The sequence below is a fragment of the Helobdella robusta genome, assembly GCF_000326865.2.
Source record: "Helobdella robusta unplaced genomic scaffold HELROscaffold_5, whole genome shotgun sequence".
Lineage (NCBI taxonomy): Eukaryota > Metazoa > Annelida > Clitellata > Rhynchobdellida > Glossiphoniidae > Helobdella > Helobdella robusta.
In genome coordinates, this window is record NW_008705254.1 from 5,105,337 (window position 1) to 5,126,984 (window position 21,648).

General features: G+C 32.2%; 6 protein-coding genes across 6 annotated transcripts; 2 read left to right on the plus strand and 4 right to left on the minus strand.

Annotated features, from left to right (window-relative positions):
- Positions 1-381: 381 nt before the first annotated feature.
- Positions 382-2,093, plus strand: HELRODRAFT_163651 (hypothetical protein; the record flags this gene model as incomplete). The annotated part of the gene is made up of 4 exons (XM_009027472.1): positions 382-520; positions 1,255-1,331; positions 1,495-1,716; positions 1,893-2,093. 4 exons carry the CDS (start codon positions 382-384, stop codon positions 2,091-2,093), a joined length of 639 nt encoding a protein of 212 aa, XP_009025720.1.
- Positions 2,094-5,871: 3,778 nt separating this feature from the next.
- HELRODRAFT_67918 (hypothetical protein) lies at positions 5,872-8,047 on the minus strand (the record flags this gene model as incomplete). The annotated part of the gene is made up of 5 exons (XM_009026912.1): positions 5,872-5,958; positions 6,199-6,420; positions 6,766-6,865; positions 7,276-7,400; positions 7,997-8,047. The coding sequence occupies 5 exons, from the start codon at positions 8,045-8,047 to the stop codon at positions 5,872-5,874; spliced, it is 585 nt and encodes a 194-aa protein (XP_009025160.1).
- Positions 8,048-10,625: 2,578 nt separating this feature from the next.
- Positions 10,626-12,486, minus strand: HELRODRAFT_163653 (hypothetical protein; the record flags this gene model as incomplete). The annotated part of the gene is made up of 5 exons (XM_009027473.1): positions 10,626-10,922; positions 11,181-11,303; positions 11,552-11,668; positions 11,857-11,946; positions 12,418-12,486. 5 exons carry the CDS (start codon positions 12,484-12,486, stop codon positions 10,626-10,628), a joined length of 696 nt encoding a protein of 231 aa, XP_009025721.1.
- Positions 12,487-13,165: 679 nt separating this feature from the next.
- Positions 13,166-13,684, plus strand: HELRODRAFT_152908 (hypothetical protein; the record flags this gene model as incomplete). Its single annotated transcript, XM_009027474.1, has 3 exons — positions 13,166-13,303; positions 13,412-13,476; positions 13,597-13,684. Coding segments are annotated over 3 exons (291 nt in total), but the record flags the coding sequence as incomplete, so codon positions are not given.
- A 979-nt stretch (positions 13,685-14,663) lies between these two features.
- HELRODRAFT_189295 (hypothetical protein) lies at positions 14,664-17,682 on the minus strand (the record flags this gene model as incomplete). Its single annotated transcript, XM_009027475.1, has 6 exons — positions 14,664-14,822; positions 14,915-15,753; positions 15,780-16,378; positions 16,533-16,754; positions 16,861-17,516; positions 17,634-17,682. The coding sequence occupies 4 exons, from the start codon at positions 17,680-17,682 to the stop codon at positions 16,283-16,285; spliced, it is 1,023 nt and encodes a 340-aa protein (XP_009025723.1). The 3' UTR covers positions 14,664-14,822; positions 14,915-15,753; positions 15,780-16,282.
- A 266-nt stretch (positions 17,683-17,948) lies between these two features.
- Positions 17,949-20,292, minus strand: HELRODRAFT_163656 (hypothetical protein; the record flags this gene model as incomplete). Its single annotated transcript, XM_009027476.1, has 4 exons — positions 17,949-18,149; positions 18,936-19,160; positions 19,268-19,468; positions 19,564-20,292. The coding sequence occupies 4 exons, from the start codon at positions 20,290-20,292 to the stop codon at positions 17,949-17,951; spliced, it is 1,356 nt and encodes a 451-aa protein (XP_009025724.1).
- Between the last annotated feature and the right edge of the window lie 1,356 nt (positions 20,293-21,648).

Sequence of the window (21,648 nt, forward strand, 5' to 3'; positions counted from 1 at the left end):
CGTTTAATTCTCGCTCTTTGTGTCCTTATGAGCTGTTTAATTTTCAATAAAAGCATAAAAAAGCTCTCATGTGTTTGTGTGTGTGTACGTGTTTGTCCAGTGCATTGTCTACTTGTTCTGAATGATAATACTAAACACTTCTACTAGTTGTAATAATGATAATATTGATAATAATGATGGTGATGGTGGTAATGGTGATGATGATAATGATGGTGGTGGTGATGATAATGATGATGATGATAGTGGTGGTGGTGGTGATGATAGCAGAGAAATAACAATGGCAAAATTTATAAACGGTGAAAGTCAATAAAATATAATTGGAACATAACGGCAATAATAATAATAATAACAACAAAAACAATATAATTAATAATAACAATAATGGTAAATAACAACCACAATAACAACACCAACAACAATAATAATAATAATATCTCTAGCGGAAAACAGAAAAAAAAACACATGGTTGCCATGGACGTCACGCATGGATTACTCTTCCAATTCCGGACGAAAAAACATCGTAAAACGAGATGGGCGGGGCTATAAGAGACGTCAATCATGATGGATCTGTTGTTGCGTTGTTATGAACGCGATCACGTGTTCTCTGTTTGTTTATTCGCGTCACCATTAGCGATGATCGTGTTTGGTACTCCGTAGCGTTGGAAAACTATTGTTTCTCTCTCTCTCTCTCTCTCTCTCTCCTCTCTTTCCCACTCTTTCCATCTCTCTCTCTTTCGATTATATATATATATTATATTTATACATACTACATATATATTATCTATATTATTATTATATGAATACTTACATATTACATGCATTTGCATTATTCATTAAATAAACATTTGCCAGCTACCCATGTTTAAAACAAATGCAACCACTTGTTAGGTTGAGTTGAGTTGCAAACCGTCGAAAAGTTTTCTAGAATTTTTATTTATAACAGTGAAGTAGATTTGATTTAACGGCTTTTTGGCGCGTCAATTGTGTCATAGCACTGAGTTCTCTTTCATATTTGGTAAAATTCGTAGGAGATTTAAGAGCGATATGGCTCCGTGTATTTTTCGCTGCGTGTTTGCAGCTGTTCTGGTGTCCTTCCAGTTTATTTCAGGCTTGAATTTATGATATTTTTCACCTTTTTTTTATAATAAATTATCGATTTTTATGTAATTTCTTGAATAATCGTGATTTGATTTATTGAGAATTTGAGATTTGTGATGAAAGGTTTAAAAATTTGAATTAAAAATTTCTTCGCAGTGTGTCGCGGTCAGCTGAATTGCTACTCTGGCACGGTGGCAGCTACGATCACTCAGACTGGTTGTACCAGTTGTCAGGTTGGCGACTGACTCACTCGTTCAATCATTTAACTTTTATTTACTAGTTTATTAACTGTCATCTTTTTTAGATCTATAACGATATATTTATTTAAATTGAATTTTGGTTTATAACTTACTTAATTGTTTTAAAAATTAAAAAAAAATGATTTTTCTAAAACAGACGACAGTGACGTACTCGGGCTCTGCGGCGATCACCACGTCCTCCTGTGTAGCCAGCTGTGCTCAGACGGACACGACTGCCTTGGGGTTGGGAGTGAAAACTTTCTGCTGCTCCACTAACCTCTGCAACCCGCCCAACGCCACGTTCAATGGCCCCAGTGCAGGTTTGAGGTGCTACGTGGGAGACTCCATGGCCACCCAAAGCAACTGCCAGTTCTGCAAGGTCGGTTTCGGTTGTCACCTCCTATATTATCACAATTTCTTTATATCTGCTTGGAGGTCTAGATTAGTGTTAAAACAAATTAAACCATTTTGGCATGTGCATCATCTTGGTGGTCATCTTCATCACCATTACCAGCATCATTTTCACCACCATCATCTTCACAACTGGCTCTTCAGAAAACAGTATCAAGTATACTAGTGACCACTATCGTTTCAAGAAGCTGCGAAAATTCGTGCTCTACTATAGAAATCGGACCAATAAAGTCAACTTGTTGCCAGACCGATTTCTGCAACCAGGCGACCACTCTGGCGACCAAGTTCAGTCTCATCAGCGCCATCACCACGGCCATCATCGCCTATCTGGTGATTAAATTTTAATTTGGAGTGCGTGTCAGTTCTTAATAAACTATGGGTGAATATTTTTAAGATGTAGTTGGTGAAATTACGGAGATGATAGAATGATGATGATGATGATGATGGAATGATGATGATGATTGTTATGATTAAGATGATGATGATGGCATTTTTAATAATTGACACAAACGCTAAAACTTTTTAGGTTAGCAATAGTTAGTAAAATTTCAAAAAAATGTTAACGAATTTTATATAGAAAAAGCATTTATCTATACGTATGTATGTATGTGTGTGTGTGTGTGTGTGTGTGTGTGTGTGTGTGTGTGTGTGTGTGTCCGCAGTCCATATCTTTCTTCTACTTCTGCACCATTTTCTATTAAATTATAGCAATTTATACAGAGTTGTCATATGAAAATTTTTCTATTTTTATCCTTAGCCAGTTTACTGGTACAAAATTTTTATATCACCAATTAGCGTCTTAACATCTAGGCTGCGAACTGATGGCAATAATAATGATAATAATAAAAATAATTAATATTAATAATTAATAATAAAAATAATAATTAATAATATCATAATTAAAACTACAGTAATTATTATGATGAATGGTGATGATGTTTAATGTGGCTAATTATATTTATTTATATAATATCTCAGCACAATGATAAAACCTCTAAGAGATATGTGAACATGTGTATCCATTTGTACGTGTAAAAGATGAATTAATAAATGAATAATAAAATAATGATAATAACATTGCAACTAAAATTAATAATAGCAATAAATTGCTTTTTATTATTTTTTTTTTTCATTATGAACTCTTTTTCAATCTGAGATCACTTGATTTAGCTTAAGTAGATTCTAATATGAAAACAATAATAAAAAATAACAACAATAATAATTACTATCTGTTGCTGTTATTATAATTATTATATTTATAAGCTGTGATGAATTTTTAATTAAATAGAGATATTTATCTTATAAAATTGCGTAAACGTTTAAAAATGTGATCGAGTTCGTTCGTTCATTCATTCATTCATTCATTCATTCATTCATTCATTCATTCATTCATTCATTCATTCATTCATTCAATCAATCATTCAATCAGAAAAACGATTTTCTATTTCAATCATATTTCCTATATTTCTTTCCGTCCATTCGATTGCTTTGTTAGAAACTCATTTAAATGAAAATTTATAAAAAATAATTATTCATAATAATAATAATTATTATAATTATAGTAAAAATTATAATGTTATTTCATTTTTCTCCCATTTCACTTTGATTGATTCGCGGTTGCATTTATTTATAAACCGTTAACATATTATCAACCGACACCATATCAATTTTATCGGCAATGGCACTCAATGTGTGTGTGTGTGGGACTATAAAGGGCAGATCTGGTAAACTTTGATGGGGTAGGCCAACGTTTGACGGTAAGGGGGCCAAAACCTAAAAATTCTAGCCACAGTCCCTCAACCCCCAGTCCCCTCCCAATATCCACTTCTGATTTTAATTATAATATGTATTATTCCGGCATTAAGTGAAAGATAATTTGTTAGTTTTTTATCTAGTTAATCGGTTAAATGCATTGGTTAATTATTATTCTTGATTCGAAGTGAAATTAAAATTTTTGAGATTTTCCGATCCGCGGTCTATCTATCCTCATTTATATGTGGACCTGTGATGCATGGAATATTTCGTTAAAATCGTCACTTAAATTTCTTTGTATCTCACATGTACTGCACGCGCATACCTGAGTAGATTAGATTTGCATATTATATAACAAGACGCTTTTATTGTATCTTATGTTGTAATTATGAGAGAGAGAGAGAGAGAGAGAGAGAGAGAGAGAGAGAATGAGAAAGAGAAAATGAAATGAGAAAAGAGAGAGTCAAAGAGAGAGATGAGAGAGAGAGAGAGAGAGAGAGAGAGAGAGAGAGAGAGAGAGAGAGAAAGATTATGACGAAAACTATTTTCATTCAAAACACGTCCATGAAACACAAGCATTAATGTATATTTTCCTATTGTCTCAAGTGTTTTGCTTGCTGTTTTGTGATGAATTCAATAGAAAAGAATTAAAAATCCCTCGTTGTAGTTGTTACAATTTTTTAAATTATAAATTATTTTAAAATAAAAATTCGTTTATTAGGAAACATCGTTTCGATAAAAAAAAAATTCTAAACATCATCTTCATCACCACCACCATCATCATCATCATCTTCGTCTCCATCATCATTTTTATCATCAGATTTTGCGCTATTCATCACATCTTCATCCTCCTCCTCTTCCTCCTCACTTCTGCCAGCATCATTACCATCATCTCCATCCTCTTCGTCGTCATCGCCACCACGGTTGTGGTCATATTTCTCGATATGGTTTTCATCGACTACGTCACTAATCGTCACTTTCTTGACCACTGACGGTGGCTGATGAAGCCGCGATGATGACTGTGGTCGTTTTGTTTCCGGTTCATCTTCATCTTCTTCCTCCTCTCCCTCTTTTTTCTTTTCATCATTATCTCTCTCACTCTCTTTCTTCTCGTCATCATCGTTGTTGTTATCATTGCCGGCGTCATTATCATTGTTGTTGTCGTCATCGTTAGAGCGTTGTGACGTCATCAAGTCTACGCCATCGCCATCGTCCCTAACATTTGCTAGGAGATTTTGTAATTGAATGTAGATTTTTTTGCTGCGAATACTATTTTCACAATTCTCATTATTTTATTATTATTCAATTAATAAATTCCTTCGTCCGTAAAACGTCTTCTTCTTCACCGTTAATTAGTTAGTTAATTAACCAATTAAAAACTATTAATATAAATAACCAACATTCATTGACGTCACTATCTTTGAGATTTGTGACATCATTTAGCTTCAATTCTTCATCTTTTTTTATCGGGACAATTTTCTGCGAGTGCCATTTCGGCACCAGTGCAATGTCGCCCTCTTCGTCGTGATTCTCCTTCAATGGTGGCCAGATTTTATTAGATCAATTAATTAATTAATTAATTATGTTAATTAATTGATCAGTTTATAGACTGTAAGGCTAATTAAAAATGTCTGGTCGCGCGGAAAAAGTAAATGATATAAAATGGAGAATACTCAAAAAATAACATGCACAAATAGATAAAGTTTTTTCTGCGTTAAAACGTGGCCTGTGTTTTCGTGTTTTTAAATCCGAAATATTTGATCCAAAAGTCACAAATGTGTCAGGTTTTTTGCCGTTTTGTTCATTTGTTAATAATTCCAGAAAAATTTTATTAAAATCTTAATTTTAATTGAAAAAAAGTTTAGATCTGGTGAAATAAAGTGACCATACATGTGACCTAACTAATCTAATTGGCCTAACTAACTACATGTGCAAGTGTGCCTCTTATCAAGTCATTTACTAATTAGTAACACACACACACGTACGTACACACATACAGATATACACTGACGTATAAAATATTAACACTTATCTTCTTATCTATAATATTTAATCACCTACCTCTTGATCGTTTTCCTGCTTCTGCCATTTCAATTTATTTTTATTACTCTTTTTGGCTTTTATTATTATTATTAATATTATTTCAACTTTTATGAAATAAAAAAAACAATCAATCGTAATTCAGTAAAATTTGTCAAACAATCATAAACAGTTGTTTTTAGACAACGGATCCATAATCTAACCACTACAACTCCACCATAGAATTTTATGTGACGTCATTTCATTTGTGTTAATTTTATATGTTCATTTCATGAAATAATGAATCGAAAAAATAAAAATATTAATAGAAATATATTCAAAATATTATTAATTAAGATGATACCTGGAAAGAATCAACGTAGAAACCGATTTGTTTGCAACGTATTCGTTCGAATATGTACTTTCCCTCACCGTAAGGCTGTCACCAATCGAACGAATAATAATCACACCATAACAACATCATCTTTTATTTAAACTAATTTAAATATAAAAATATCCGTAAAATTTAGTTTAAAAACAATCAGAGACCAAAAATAAAATAAATTTAAATAAATCTCTTTAAATCTCAACACAACAAGACACAAAAATTTGACACAACCCCACAAAACCTGACACAACAGGCCAAAACTGGGTACCACAAACACGCCCCAACACGGACCTTATTACTCCGGTACTTCCCAACGTATTTACAATCCTCCATAATCATTTCTCCATGTCCATCTCTTTGTCCATCTTTCCATAGACCAACGTAGCGGCTTTTTGATTCGACAAAATAGTAGCAACCAAGACCATTTCTCTTGTGGTTTTTCCATTCCCCTTCGTAATAATCGCCATTTAGGTAGCTGTATTTTCCGTTTCCCCATCTTAAGTTGTCTACCCACTCTCCTGATTGGTTGGTTGGTCGGTCGGTTGGTAGGTTGATTTGTCGGTTGGTTAGTTGGTTGGTTGATTGGTAGGTTGGTTGGTCGGTTGGTTAGTTAGTTGGTCGGTTGAGTGATTGGTTGGCTGATTAGTCGGCAGGTCGGTTGGTTAGTTAAATTTAAGATGAATATTTCTCACAATCTTCAATAGTTGACAAAATGCCTAAAACGGGTTTCTTAGTTGAGTTTATTAATACAAATTTCATTTAAAACAATGTTGTAATATAATTTAACACTTCAAAAAACTAAACAAAATTGCATTAAAACTTCCACGACAACCGACAACAACAACATAAATTAGTAACATCACCTTCGTATTTGGTTCCATCTGGATATATAAACGTACCAACACCATGCTTCACGTTGTCTTTCCAATTTCCAGTGTATCGTGCGCCGTTCTTAAATCTGGGCAGTGTGGAATATTATTATTTTAACCGATACTTTGTAAGTGTTTCTGTATACATTTCTACAAAATTTGGTTTTGAATGAATTTACGATAACGCATTCAATCATTTTGTCTGATCAATATTTCATAATTCAATATGACTGACATTGAATAAAGTATAAACATCTACATCGAACGTCATTGTGTAGTAAGTTGAACAAAGTACATTTAACGCGTTTAAATAATAAAGCAATATTCGATCGACTCGTAAAAACCCGAATAGTTTTTAACGAGTCGGATCACAAATAACGAAATGATATCGATCAAGTTAGCGCCGAACCGGATACCGACGATAAAATAACTACACTATGTGCGAAGATCCTGAAAACTCGGATCACAAAGAACCGACGATAAAATAACCACACCAAACCTGTAGACTCCGTTGTTGTGGCGTTTCCCGTTTTTATAGGACCCTTCATAGGTGTCGCCATTGGGAAGGATGGCCCTACCGTATCCGTGCCTCTCGTTCTTTTCGTTCCTCTCGCCTTCGTAGGACTGATAAGATGTTTAAGGGGTAGTGTTATGTAATGTAATGTTATGTGATATGATATATGGCATGATATATATGATACATGATATGATATATGGCATGCTGTATATGATATAGTATATTATATTTGATACATGATACGATATATGGCATGATATATATGATATGGTATATTATATATTTGATACATGATACGATGTATATGATACATGACATGATATATATGATTGGGTATATTCTATATTTTCGATACATGATATGATATACGGCATGATATATATATATATGATATGGTATATTATATATTTGATACATGATATGATATACGGTATGATATATATGATATGGTGTATTATATATTTGATACATGGTACGATACGTGATATGATACATGACATGATATATATATTATATGATATGGTATATTATATATTTGATACATGATACGTTGCATGGTATGATATATAACATGATATGATAAGTGATATAATATGATATATATGATTAGATATGATATTTGTGATATGTGATGCGATCTATAAATTATTAATTTTGCGGTAATTTTATGCAATTTATCTTAATTTTAAAAAATATCACAAACCCCTATGTTATTCTGCTCTTCCTCTGGATCGTTCGATTCATTATCAGACATATCACCGAATTTCAAAACTTAATTAATTAATTCAATTAATTACTTATTAATTAATTAATTAAATCTTGGAATTTTTTCGGTAGAACTATTATATTCCAAGTAAAACATAAAAAATACTGTTTCTATAAACTCCGACACCTAACATGATCTAAAAGTAACATATCTAAACTTGTATCTGGTTATATTTACCATGGTGACATACAAAATGCGTTGCTAGGCCAGTAGCGAGTAGCGAGTACTACATTTAATTCATTGTATATTATTGTGTTTGACTCTCCTCCTCTCTCTCTGTGTGTGTGGGGTGTGTGTGTGTGTTGTGTGCTTCTAAATATGATCACCCAACTCAAAATACTAAAAAAAGTATTTCAGTGTTGAACTCGATTAGATTAGTAAATAACCAAAATCTCAACCAATGAACCACGAAAAAGAACCCAACAACTTAAAAAAATATAAATATGAAATAATTTTCTATATTCACAATTTTCAATCTTTATTTAATTTTGCTCATCGGCTTACAAGCGAACACGAAAGAAGGATATGAGTGAACGAGAATGAAAATATTTAAACTAGGCTACTGTATGGCGCAATATATCTGTCATCATCGTCAACAATTATCACCATCTGTATCATCATCATTATCATGACTGGTTGTACAGTTATCATCATCATCATTGTCGCCATCATCATCGTCCTCATCCTCATTATCACCAAATCATCATCATTATCACCAAATCATCATCATTATCATCAAACCATCATCATAATCATCATTAATTAATTAATTAATTGTAATAATAGCCATTAAAATATTCAACGACAAAAAAAGCCAAACAACAAACAATCCGTCATCACGGCCACTTTCACCATCATCATCGTCAATAATATTGAAATCATGATAAACATCGTATATGTATAAATAATTAAACAACAATAAGAACAATAAAACAACAACAATAATAATAAAAATAATATACTGATTCACAGATAAATATATATATATATGTATATATATATATGTATATATATATATATATATATATATATATGTATATATATACTATTATTACATAAATTGAAAAAAAAATTGTAATACAGTGCAACTGTATTACATCGAAACAAGAGTATAATTGAAAATATTCATATTTAGTAACTTATGTAAGCCCTTAAGCTAAATAGACATCGTCATCATCATCAGTCTTGTTATTATCGTCACCAGTATCGTTATTATCGTCATCAATCTCGTTATAACAGTAACCATCATCATTCAGTTCACCATCATCATCATCTTTCTCACGATAACCATTATCAATGAATAGATAGATGGTTTATAAAACGAGAAATATAAGTACACACACATTCACAAAACACACATACACACACAACACACACGCAGACAAAGCACACATATACATGCAAATTCCATAACCACACATTATATAAGCTTGTACAACCGTACACAAACACATACAAAAACATAAAAATGAATAAAACCATAGGGACACAAAGCCACAACATAAATACCTTCGAATACATATATATGTATAAATTTATAAAAAAAATATATACAACTTACACTATATATAAATATAAAAAAACATTTCTGGCATTTAAACGCAAATGCATACATACAGAGATATACTTTTCGTTGTATATGTGTGTGTATCTATGTATGTACGTATGCATGTATATATGCGTGCAAGTATGTATGTATATATGTATGCATGTCTGTATATACGTATGTTTGTATGCATGCATGTTTGTATGTATGCATGTATGTTTGTATCTATGTATGTACATTATACACATATACAGAAGCACACTGAAGCAATTAAAAGAATCAAAATAATGATTAGAGAGGAAAATGGTATATGTATACATTATAATTGTACACAAACAAACACATAAATATATTGGATTAAGACTGTCAGAAAAGCATAATATATATATATATATATATATATATATATATATATATATATATATATATATATATATATATATATATATACAATAACATTTAATTAGGCATACATTGATTTGCCAATATTATTGAAGTATCTAGATGGTTATTAGATAGAAGATGAAAAAAATTGATAACATACGTCTCTGTGTGTGTGTGTGTGCGCGCGCGCGCGTGTGTGTGTGTTTGTATGTTTATTATTTATATAAAAACTTATATAAATAATAATGACAAATTATGATATAATGAGAATTTCAATATAGGCATGGAGCAAGCGAAATATAGAATGAAATTTTTTCCTTAATTTCATTCATTCTTTTCATCTATCCATCCATTCTACCATTCTTTTATCTATTTATCTACCTATCCATCCATTCATCCGTCCGTCCATTTATCCTTCCATCTGCTTTTTCATTTATTCACATTCATACATTCATCTATCATCTATTCGTTCATATTGCTAAGAAGAACATTCATCCATCCACCCATTTCTCACATGATACATTCAAGAAAACATCCATCCAACCATCAAACCATCCATCCATCAAACCATCTAGATACATAGATACTCAGATGCAAACATCGATCGATCAATCAAATCGACCATCATCAATCATCTCAGAACTCTGCTTCACTGGTGGATATAGTATCAGCGGAAAGGAAATTCTTCAGAAGGGTTTGAATCTCGTCTAGAAGGGGCTCGGCCAACTTTCTGTAACCCTGCCTGGTCAGGTGCAAGTAATCATACATGTCCTGGTGACTGATGGACCCGTCTGAAGGGTTGATGAACATGTTGGGGTCTATCTCGAAGAAGGAAACATTCGGAATACCAGAAACCTTTGCACAGACCGAGCTGTTGATCTGGTTGATTTTCTGTCGGAGGGGGTTGTCGAACTGACCTCTTGGTGGGATGGCCTGATTGGTGGATGGTTAAACAAAATAAATGGATGGTTAAACGGATGGATGGTTAAATGAGATGAGGGGATGGATGGATTGATGGATAGATACAACATTCTAAATGAACAAGCTGTAACCAAGATCTCAACAATTTCAACTGCAATTAAAATCTCAAAAATTATCTATTGAATACACACTTAAACAACAAAAGAATGAATGAGCAGACAAACAATGGTCAGAAAATAATGCCAAAAAACAGCAAAGAATAAATATTACCATGACAACAATTTGTGACTGGGGTTGTTTCTTCTGGCAGGTCTTCACGATCTCCAAGATGCCTCCAACTATTTGTTCCGGGGTGTGTTCGTGGTTGTTGGTCCCACAACAAATCACTATCACCTACATCAAACAACATTTTAATGAAATTTAATTTGTTGATTGAATAAAATATGGCTAATTTTTATCAAAATTTTTGTTAAACAATGGAAAATATGGTAGCATAATTTTAAAAATAGATGTAGTTCTTGGATTAGAATAATTTAAAAAAATTTTAATAAAATAAACATGGCAAAAATAGTTTGAGTTCATGATTTAAGATTTGAAAAATCAAATTTAATACAGGGGAGAAATGATAAAATTAGATTCACTTTTGGTGCAAAATCCTCAAGTTCTCCATTCTGCAACCTCCATAGAACATTTTGAGTCTGATCAGATCCAATGCCGAAGTTGAGACAATGCAAGGGAACGAACAACTTATCCCATATCTGGTGGCATAATTTTATTATAACAAATTTAGTATGATAATTACTTCTTGGTTGCACTTTATAATGAAGATCCACTAAGAGTTGGATGATTTACTCAACAAAAATGATCATGGACAGTCATTAATTTAAAAAATTAAGAAATTAGAAGGAAGGGATGTGAGTTATAAAATAGTGACGTCAGATGTAACCTCATTTTGTGCCATGAGTTGTATCAGGGAATCTCCAATGATCAGAACCTCTGGCTCTTTTTCTTTGGCTTCTGCTATAAACCGTTTGTGCTGTAGATGGAGAGGAAATTATTAAAAAAATATTGAATTTTTTTTGCAAAATAATAAAAAATATTATCATAGTAAAGAATATCAATTTTTATATATATCTCTACAACACCATACATTAGTACTCAAGTAAGAATTGCTGAGTGCATTGATTTTTACTAGACATGACATTATGATTATTTTTTTAAATTAAAATAATTTTGTAAGCAATTTACAATTTGAAAATTTATGAAAGCCAGCAAGTAAAATTTTTGAAGACTTTTTTCAACAGTGCAGGGCTTTATCTTTTGAAAACCCAAGACCTGTGCCCTCCTTAATTAAATTGAATTTTAAATCACCCCATATCTAGTGACCTAAGTTGAGTTATTATTATTATTAGTTGAGCAAGTATTCTTAAAACAGGTAACAACTGGCCAAACAACAGTTTTTTTATTTTATGTACATAAAAAAAGCTACAGCTACACACACACTGACCAAACTAATCCATCTGCCGTCACCATTTGCATCTTCAACAGCTGTTGGAATGGCCGCCGGATTAGACATTTTTGCAGAGTAGACAGCGAAATTTCCGAATTTTTACAGAAAAAAAACCTTACTTATTTAAATAATTATGAAATTATGACGACAACAAAATCGGACATCAGCCGAGCTTAACGTGTCGTAAGTTATCGCGTGTCTGAATGTTGCGTATTGATTTTGAGAACTATGGACAGAGAAACTTATTTAATAATTATTTAAAACTAAAATTTTCAAAAATTAAAAAAACTTTATTTAAAACTATTAAATTACAAATAATTTTAAATATTATGTATGTTTTTATATAAACAATCCAAATATGTTTTTACAAAAAAAATCAGCTGATTTGCATTCCTTTTCACATTCACTTTTAAATGTAAACCACAAGCCTATTTAAATTTAATTCTCCATCAAAATACTGATAGGTGGACGAATATTAAAATTTCCCAACCCGGATGAGCTATCAGTTCAGTTCAATGAATTTCACTGACCCACTAGCCTCCGAATTGGACCTTCGGGCCCATAAAAGTTTGTTTTTAATTTGAATCTCAAAATGATCAAGCAAAATGAAATTGAAAACCTTTTTAGCTTTTTTTCATTCTCATAAATATAAAATAAAGATAAACAATATTTTTTTATTAAAAAATAAAAGTAGAATCAGGTTCTGCAACTGTCTGTTAATATCAGAATTTTCAAATTTAAAAGTAAATTACATTTTAAAAACCAATCAGCTGCTGACAAACTGTCTGACAGTCTGAACATCATATCCAATGAGCCAGCCTTGGCAATGTACAGGATCCAGGAACATGTCAGGAACAGCATGCCACTGCTACTTGAAAAGAGGGTTAGTCAGCTCTTGTACTCCAACATTTATATACGTGTGTATTTTAGTGTCTTTATTTATGTGTGTGTGTGTGTCTATTTCTTTTTTTTTATAACCTTTTTAATGCAGCTGGATGTAGTTCATCTAAACAAAGACATAAAAGGATCAATATTTGACACAGAATATGCTATCAAGTAATTATGAAATATTTTTTTTCTTTAAAATCATTCAGATATTAATTTAAACATAACAAAATTAATTTGTCACCGTGTATACAAATAAAACATTCTACATATAACTTGAATAACTTGAAGTGCAGTGAAAGGTATGGAGTCGAGTAATGTCCATTTTAGAAACATTCAAGATCTTCTAAAAAATTCAATGTTCATGAAACAACAGATCAAGTATAAAATGAATAAGAAGAAAGAGTATGTTAAACATCCTCACCATATTATTATTATTATTATCACCAAGACTAAAAAAATCTTTCTTCATTACAAATTACACTCATTAAAAAAAAATAATACTGATTTAAACTCTAAAATAAAAATAGTAAATAAATATTAAACAAATCATATTTAGACAGATGAAATTACAACCAGGTGCTGGCCAGACAGAACAGCAAAGAACAGATGACAAAGGTAAAACCATTGTACCAGGTAGCACAACCAACACCACGACTAACAACAGCAGAACACCACAGAATTAATAAAAAAAAACAATACTTCAATGTCATGTAATTTATCTAAATGATTTGATTGTGTTTCTTCAGTTCAATTCCCATTTATCTATGTATTCAGTATTCCAGCGTTTTATATTTTTCAATAATAATTGAAAAAATTCTAAAGAAACACTAAAAATTGATTGGTTCCTTCAATAATTCAGTATTATTTTTAAAAAATTACTAGTTTTTTCCTGCTGCCTTATGCACTTTATTCATATGTCGACTCAGTGTGAATGTTTTGAAGAACTTGGCTGAACAAAGGCTGCATTTGAGGTGTACCTGTAAATAAAAGAACAACATTTGGAATCATTTGTAAAAATTCTAGTGGATATTTGAAGTTTAAAATTTCAAAAGACTGATAAAAATACTGAATGATCAATTAGACATCTGCAACTGCCATTGCAGTGAATAGGTTTGAATGCAGAGATCCAGTCTACTACATTCATTCACACATATTTAAATTTGATGTGCATGTAAAAAATAATGGAATGACAATGATCATTTGAAGAAACTAACTGGCTCTTCGATACCCCATTGTTTGCCATGGTAGTTTCTTTGGTGCCTGATCAAATGATGCTTTCTTACAAACCTTCGCAGGCAATCCTGGTATTGGCAAAGGTAAGGTTTCAGCAAACTACTCTTCCTGGAAGCCTGTTTGTTTGCAGCTTGTTGCTGATGCTGTTTATTTCTTCTTACATTATGTAGATCCACATCATCAATCTCATTATTTTGACGGCTCTGCTGTTGACGATCGTTGTCACTCTGTTGCTGATTCTCTTGATGGCCAACACTTTCATCATTTCCATCGTCTTGATTCTATTTAAAAAATGATTTAATTAATTTGTATATAAATATTTTATAGAGAAATATAGATTACAAAAGTTTGCTAGAGCAGAGCCCAAACTTACTTCAAATTCTAAACATTCTAAGTTAAGATTTCCATCTTGGTCATTAATGTCGGTTTGCATGGCATCATCATTGCTTGAACTAGCCAAATTATTGGGTTCAATTTTTAAGGATAATGGCAGCTGGTTAGAATTACAATTATCCATCAATGGCTGGCGCCTTTCTTGCGGTTGGCAATATTTTTGAGGTACGATTTCAATGGATGACACAACGACTTCCTCTTCTATGTCATTCTCATTTAATATTAATGGTACATCTACATGTGCTGGTCTGCTTGTTTTCATCTTTTGAGAAAGGAGAACTTTCTTATGCAGATTATCAATTTTAATTCTATTAATATTAATTTTACTGGAATTTACATTTCTAGTCAGATTGGAGGCAGTAGAAGTGGCAGCAGTAGCGGCAGAAATTAAACAGGTAGGCCGACGCATTGGGGGAGGCTTGATATTAACTGGAGAGGGTTGCTCGATTTTTACTTTGACGTTCTGTCGGCTTTCAGTCACGGAGCCACCCACCAAAACGTTTTGACAGGGGGCAATAGTTTGGTCGATGCGAACGAGAAAAACTGCATCGTCCACAGTAATCCCAATGACCCCATCGATTCTCAAACTTCGCCGGTAGGTCAGTCCGTTCCGGCAGAGGTAACCAACCACGTCGACCAGGACGCTTCTTATGTGATCTTTCTCCGATTCCATAAATCAATTATGAAGATTACAGATTAACGCAGAAATTATGAATTTTCTTAATATCTAGATCCTATTTTTACGAAAATTTAAACCAACGAGGTAAGAACGCGACATGAGGTTTAAAAGTAAATTGTTAAATGCCCATTATATGTATATACATATATACGTATCTATATCAATATGTGTGTGTGTGTGTGTGTATACACAGTGCTCACTGGCAAACAATGACGTCAAGTTTTCTTCTAAGTATAAGATTACTATTTAAAATAGTTAATTATCCTCAAAGTAAGTTTATATCTAAATACAAATTTACAGAAATTAATACAAAAACGTTACAAAAATTGAAATACAACAGATCAGTAAACGAATTTTAAAACATTTTTGATGGTAAATAAAATAAAGGTAAAATCAGTTAAGTTTTGGCTTCAAGAGCCAGCTAATGTCCTTTAACAACAAAAAACTCGTTATAAAACAATTTAGACCTACAAATTTAACAGTAACATAATTAAATATACATATAGGACTGACACAAAACAGCACACAAATTTGGTAATCTGTAAATTAGAGAGCATATAAAATGAGAACAAAAATTATGTGATTTTTGTAAAAAATGAAAACTTTATGTTAAAAATTAAATGTTTAAAAACTAATTCTACACAAAACAACAAAGAAAAAGAAGAACAATTATAATTTTGGGTGTCCATGAGTTTCATTCAAATGTCGACTCAATGAAGATGTCCTGTAGAACTTTCTAGGACATTCACTGCAAAAGTACATCAGCTGTTCATAGAAGAAAAAAAAATATAACTGATAAAAATCGTTTTACTTAAATTCAATTTTTAAAATTTAAAAAAAATTAAAATAGATTACTAATAAAACTGATAATCGTTGTTAAAAATTAATGAAGTAGTGAAGATGGTGACACATTTCCCACCTGGCTATCGACTCCCCACTGTTTGCCATGCAGTGTCCTCTGGTGCCTGACCAAACTATCCTTCCTATTAAAAACCCGGCCACAGTCAGGGTACTGACACTGATGGGACTTTAACTTTTTATCTTTCTTGTCCTGACTGAAGGAAGAATTTCGTTCTTGCTGTGTATCTAGTAGTGGAAAATAGGTATTGTCTCCATTCCCAATATCTTGATAGCTTTGATTCTTGAAAATATATCAATTAATTAATTAATGATTCAATTAAATATTACAACAAATTTTTTTATAAATATTTTATTAGAAACTATCTATCTAAGAAAAATGTAATTACCTCAAAAAAAGGTTGTGGATCAAGGCCATCATTAAAGTAGGAGTTTCCATCAGAATTGTTAGTGCTATTATACACACCACTACCTAACCAGCCATTAAAATCATGATTATTATCTTGAAAACTTAACTTTTTGACTTGTTTCTTGGGAGAAACTTTTTTCAAAGAGAAAGATTTTGGACTGGTTTTGTTTGTAGCAGCTGCATGAAGAGGAGGAATAGCAAGACAGGCAAGAGTGGGGCTACTACTATTTTTGTTGGCTGCAATTCTTAAACTGTCACTGCATTCATTAATTTCCATGAAACAATCAGACTCAGTTTTTATTGGAGTTTTCATAATGTGATGATCTTTGTTATAATCGTTGTCATTGGCAATTGAAACGTCTTTATCCTGTTTTTCTGGTGTTGAAGTTGAAGGGTTGATGATCGGCCGGATAGGTCCGACGGATAATTTGTGGTCTTTTTCCCCAGCATAACAATCGCTAACACCGCCACTGTTGTGATGGGATGTGACGGCTTGGTCGATGTGGACGAGGAAGACAACATCATCCACCGTCACCCCGATGACTCCCTCTATCTTCAAATTCTGTCGGTAGGTCAGTCCATTCTGGCAGAGGAGGCTAACCGTATCGATCAAGATTCGCTTCAAATTCACTTTTTCTGAATCCATAGAAAATTAAATTAAGAAATTTAGTTAAGATCGGTCCTAATACAACTGCACTTTTATTTAAAAAAGCGATGAAAAGTTAAAAAAATCCCGACAAGTGTCGATCGAACGGCAAGCACAGTAGAAATTGTTTTGAAACGAGTGCGAAGACGGCGTCATTTCATTTTGGTACCTCAAAAAAATTAAAAGTGAAACTATTAAAATTAACTATACTATATATTTTCGGGTTTTTATATAAATTTAGATTGTGATCTAAATAAAAAAATTTATACTATATTTATAATAATGAATTCAGAAAAATATCTAAAAAAATTTGAAGGTCACATCATAAATGAGGTGATTTTACAGAAATTTACCCTCGAAATACATCCTGCACTGCCCACTGCCGTATCCTAACTTGAATACTTACAAACCCATAGGTGACTTTACAACTTCTCACATACATACTTAACAGGTGGGACCTTAATGACATAAAATGCAAATTGAAGCGCCCGGGCTCTGGAGCAACTGCCTTCTCGCGGTGGAGCCGATTGGACCGTCAAATCAGTCGTTCCAACAAACAGTTGCAATAAAACCCTCCCCACCTGGATGTCCCCCACCCGATTATATAACAGCAAAAAGGCTTTCTGGCAGTTGAAATGAGTTCATTTAAGCTTTATGGCACCTACGCCCTACTCCTAACATGAATGGCGAGCAGGAGGGGCCATAAATTAAACAATCTAGTACCAAACGAAATTTCAAAAGTTACGTTCACACAGTAGAAAACAAGTGATAAATAGAAAAAATTGTAGCAATATTAATCATGCCAACAAAAATATTTTGAAATTCATAAAGATATAAATCAGTAAATATTACGTCTAACAACTCATAAAATGCGATGCAAATTAAAATTAGAAATTGATTTGATCATGGAGAAAAAAATACAATGATGAAGACAAAGAGCTATCAACAAAAAAATCCTCATAAAAATGAATCACTATGTACGGATCAACGGAAAACGTGAATTACACGACGCGACGCAAGCCTTCAAAACAGATAATCAAATAACAATTAGATGATCTATCAGTTACTGTCAAAAAATATTACAACCATACGAACACGTTTTGTCTACACTACAAACAGAAAACACAAAAAACAAAAAAAAAAACAGGAGAACTATTTAATGTTGTGTGATTCCATGTGCTTCTGTCAAATGTCGATTCAATGAAAAAGTTTTGTAAAACTTTCTTGGACAGTGACTGCAATAGAAGATGACCTGGAATGATGATAATGAAATTATTAAAGAGTAGTACGACTATCATCATCGTCGACGTTATTTTCTCGGCTATGCTGCATTCTTAATAATCCAATTTTAAATAATTTTGCCACTGAGAGAAAAAAAATTTCAGATTTAAAAACTTCAGCAGCCCCACCTGACTATCAACACCCCACTGTTTGCCATGAAACGTCCTTTGGTGCCTGACCAAGTGATCCTTCCTAATGAACGTTCGACCACAGTCAGGATACTGGCACTGGTGTGGCCTCAACTTATCCGCCCCATCTCCCTCTGGATTGCAATTTTGTGTCAACTCATCTACTCCTAAAAATGAAGAGTACGCTGTGTTTCTGTCATCTGCATCGTCTTGGTAGCTTTGATCCTGAATAAAAAAGTTATTAAATTGATGGAAACTGCATGTTGTACTTCAATAATCCATTTGTTGATGAACCAATGGTGATAAGTTGAGTATCTAATTAGATCATCTACCTCCCCATGCACGGTTCTCTGGTGTCTAACTAGGCCATCCTTCCTAACAAATGTTTGCTGGCAGTCAGGATATTGACATTGATGAGATTTCCTAATTTTTCCACCCCCTTCATTGCTTTGACCAAACATCAAATTTCTATTTCCTCTGTCTAGTGATGTGTCATTAAATGCAGTGTCCTCATTGCTATAATCATTTTCATCCTGATAAAGTTTTTTACTACATTTGTTGGGATTTTATGTGAAAAATTTATTTCAAATATAATTTACACAAAAACATCTAAATATAAAATTATTACTTCTAGATAAAATTGTGCCCTGTTGTTTTCAAAATTGTCATCTCGAGTAGTGTTGTAATCATTAATTTGGCCATCACTGAAGTACTCATCATAATTGTTTGTATATCTATTCGACCAGTTACCAGAGAGCTGATTGCTTTTAGGATAATCTAATTTAATTTTTTTTCTAGTAGGCAAATCTTTTGAAGGTTCAGCAACTGATTTATTTTTAACAGAATCAAGATGTTTTTTAGGTTTTACTACTTTTGTTACCAATGTCTCATCTTTCTTATTGGCAATAATATTACAATCATCACAATTATTATTATTTTCATTGCTGACCAGTACATCATCATCACAATCTTCAGTAATGCTCTTATCTTTCAAGCAGGTGTAACAATCTGGCAATTCTTTCTTTATTGCATCTGGAGGTGTAGTATGGTTATTAGTCACGGTGGGTACTACATTCTCAGGCTTGACTAAAACACCTAAACCGCTATTTACATTCTGAATTACAAAATTTTCTTCTTTCTCATCCACATAACAATCATCATCATCGTTGGTGTGGCCATCATTGTGAGAATGGAAAGCAATAGTTTGATCAATGTGGACAAGGAAGACCACGTCATCCACGGTCACCCCGATGACCCCTTCAATCTTTAAATTTTCTTTGTAGGTCAGTCCATTTTGGCAGAGGAGGCTCACCGTGTTTATCAACATTTGCTTCAAATTCTTTTTTTCTGAATCCATGTATTGTATGTATGTATGTATGTTGTAATGTAATCGTATTGTATGTAATCTGTAATGTAATGTAATGTATCTTGGTAGCGGTCAAATCAAAATATTAATTCCAAAAATTAAAGTAGTGTAAATTTAATTTTCATAACGAATAATTAATTAATTTTACATAAACATTTAAATTAATTACAATAGAAAATAGACAGTAAGAGACAAACGTTAAACGAGCCGAAAGTTGGAACCGACTATAGCAACATATATCCACATTTAATCAAACAGTTTATATAACGTATAAAAATTGATATTCTACATACATGGATATATTCACAAACATATATGAAATTGTAAATCTATATATTACAACTCTCCCTTAAATATTTCTTATAAATGTCATCAAAAAACACATAGTGCATGTATTTACGTATCAAAATTACATTTACAATTACATCTTCTTCTTTACAATTACATCATCGCATATACATTTTTAACGTGTATAGTATATACCTATATAAATACATACCTGTGTGTAAAGAAATGTATGAACAAGCATATTTCATATCATTTCCTACACATTTAATAAATAAAATATCTTAAACATATTTATAAATAAACGATAATGCATGAAATAAAGTAAAGTACACTTAAAAAATATGATCAGAACTCGATTGACAAAACAGGCAGTCGGCACATAAATAAAGTAAATTAATTAATTTAACTAAATTAAATAAACGTAGAGTAAAATTAGTCCAAAGGAGATGATGCCAGAAATTAGGTAATTTTTGGAGACAGAAATTTTGGACTGTTGTTAATGGAGGATCGGTCTAGGTTTTTATTGCTTGCTTTTCTTTTTGGCGTCATCAGCATGAATTTTATGATCAATACTGATATAATGACCAGTAAATTCTGTGAAAATTGCATAATATATCATGTTATTAACTTATTTTTTCCTTTTATATCAACTAAATAATTTTTTATTGCAATGGCTTAGCTAAAAGTTTGCGGAGGAGGACAAAAAAGTTGACTTGCACTTTTTGCTGATCCCACACCGTATTTTTTTACACTAAATTCTCAGTTGTAAAACAACAATAGATAAAAACAAACCATAAAGTGAAATTATTGTTAAAAAACTTTTCTAGTGAGGGAGACATTAAAACCTCATCTCCTGTTAGTTAGGCCCATGCACGGTTGTATCAATGCAAAAAAGTATGTCTCAACTTTAGTAATCTAACAATCCTATAACATAATTAAAATAATAACAATAAAATCGTAATTAATAATTTTACGGCAGTCAGCTCTTCCATTATAATGAGAACAGGGTGAACGATGGAAGTAACAGTAAACATGGTCTGCACGTACGGAATGCATCCC